Below are 1,166 nucleotides of genomic sequence, written 5' to 3' on the forward strand. Positions count from 1 at the left end.
ATACAAAAGCAGTAAATTTCAGATCAGATACCGACAACCTTAGCAACATTTACCAAACCCTAATAAAGCCATAAGTATGAAACACCCAGTACACTGGTGAAAAATTAAAAGTATTTCTGCTTATTTCATTACATACATACTACTCTCGCAAATGTAGAAAATAATTCAGACAAATTTAAGGTTTCAAGAAGGTAAAGACCTAAAAGAATCTGATTTTTACCAATCATGAGATAAGTTTTTCCAGTGTTTTGCTCTCCCAAAAGGAAGGATTTTTTCCCTCAAAAACTGATGAATGTTTTAACACTTTGTAAATTATAGTTTTTATACAAAATGTATTAATTGTGAATTGGTGTTTGTAGTTTGTGTAAATTTTAAATCTGATGATGGCGCTGTTGTCTTGCCGAAACGTAATGAAATAAACGATGTGTCAACATGTTTGATTCACACTTTGACTGAGACCCAGGAAAGATAAGAATATCATAACAAATACACGCAGTCAGGAAAATAAATCAGAATTTATCCAGTAATAACAATGTAAAATTTAGTTTAAAACACTTACCGTGTTGGATGTAAATAAAATGCTACTGTCCATTTTCAGTCCAGCTGTGGAAGATTGTGAATTGTCGCTGTCATTAGAAAAATCCGAATTGTAAGACATGCCGTCGCTCATTTCCATTTTGATTAACATAGCGGACCGATATCAAAAGTTGTCCTTATCACAGACCGAATTCAGCCTTGAAAGCTGTACTTAATAAACAGCTGCTACAAAACTAACGCGAGAATCGGACAGGAAAACAACCGAAACTCCAAACTCTGATTTATTTACAACATTTGACAGGTCACGGACACTTGTTCAACCTGTATATTACGAGAAATATTCTCTGGATGAGTCACTACTGTAGGGATACCCTTTCTCAGAACCACCGACCGATTGTGTGATGTCAGAACTAAAAATAGACCGATGAATAGCGATTGTTTCGACCAATGGCGTGGGGCGTTCCAGCGTTGGGAGTCGACCGATGCCGATCGCGTCACCGAACTGTTCGCGATGCCCAAGGTCGTTTTTCCTGATGACTCATCGTTTGTTTCGCTTGCGCCCACGAAATGTACGCCAAACAGTCCACATTACCCTTGTCTACGGTCAAACTATTCCAATATGAACTGAA

General features: G+C 37.5%; 1 protein-coding gene across 1 annotated transcript in view; it reads right to left on the minus strand.

The window, feature by feature from the left end:
* The window catches only part of LOC109546556 (transcription factor kayak), a gene marked incomplete at its 5' end in the record, with an annotated part of 82,032 nt that extends 81,052 nt beyond the window's left edge, over positions 1 to 980 (minus strand). The window contains 1 exon segment of the mRNA XM_048667801.1: positions 560 to 980. Coding sequence (XP_048523758.1) covers positions 560 to 688 — 129 coding nt within the window.
* Positions 981 to 1,166: the final 186 nt, after the last annotated feature.

The sequence above is a fragment of the Dendroctonus ponderosae genome, unplaced genomic scaffold, assembly GCF_020466585.1.
Source record: "Dendroctonus ponderosae isolate FM_Combo_2020 unplaced genomic scaffold, Dpon_F_20191213v2 Dpon_F_20191213_6, whole genome shotgun sequence".
In the NCBI taxonomy this organism is placed as follows: domain Eukaryota; kingdom Metazoa; phylum Arthropoda; class Insecta; order Coleoptera; family Curculionidae; genus Dendroctonus; species Dendroctonus ponderosae.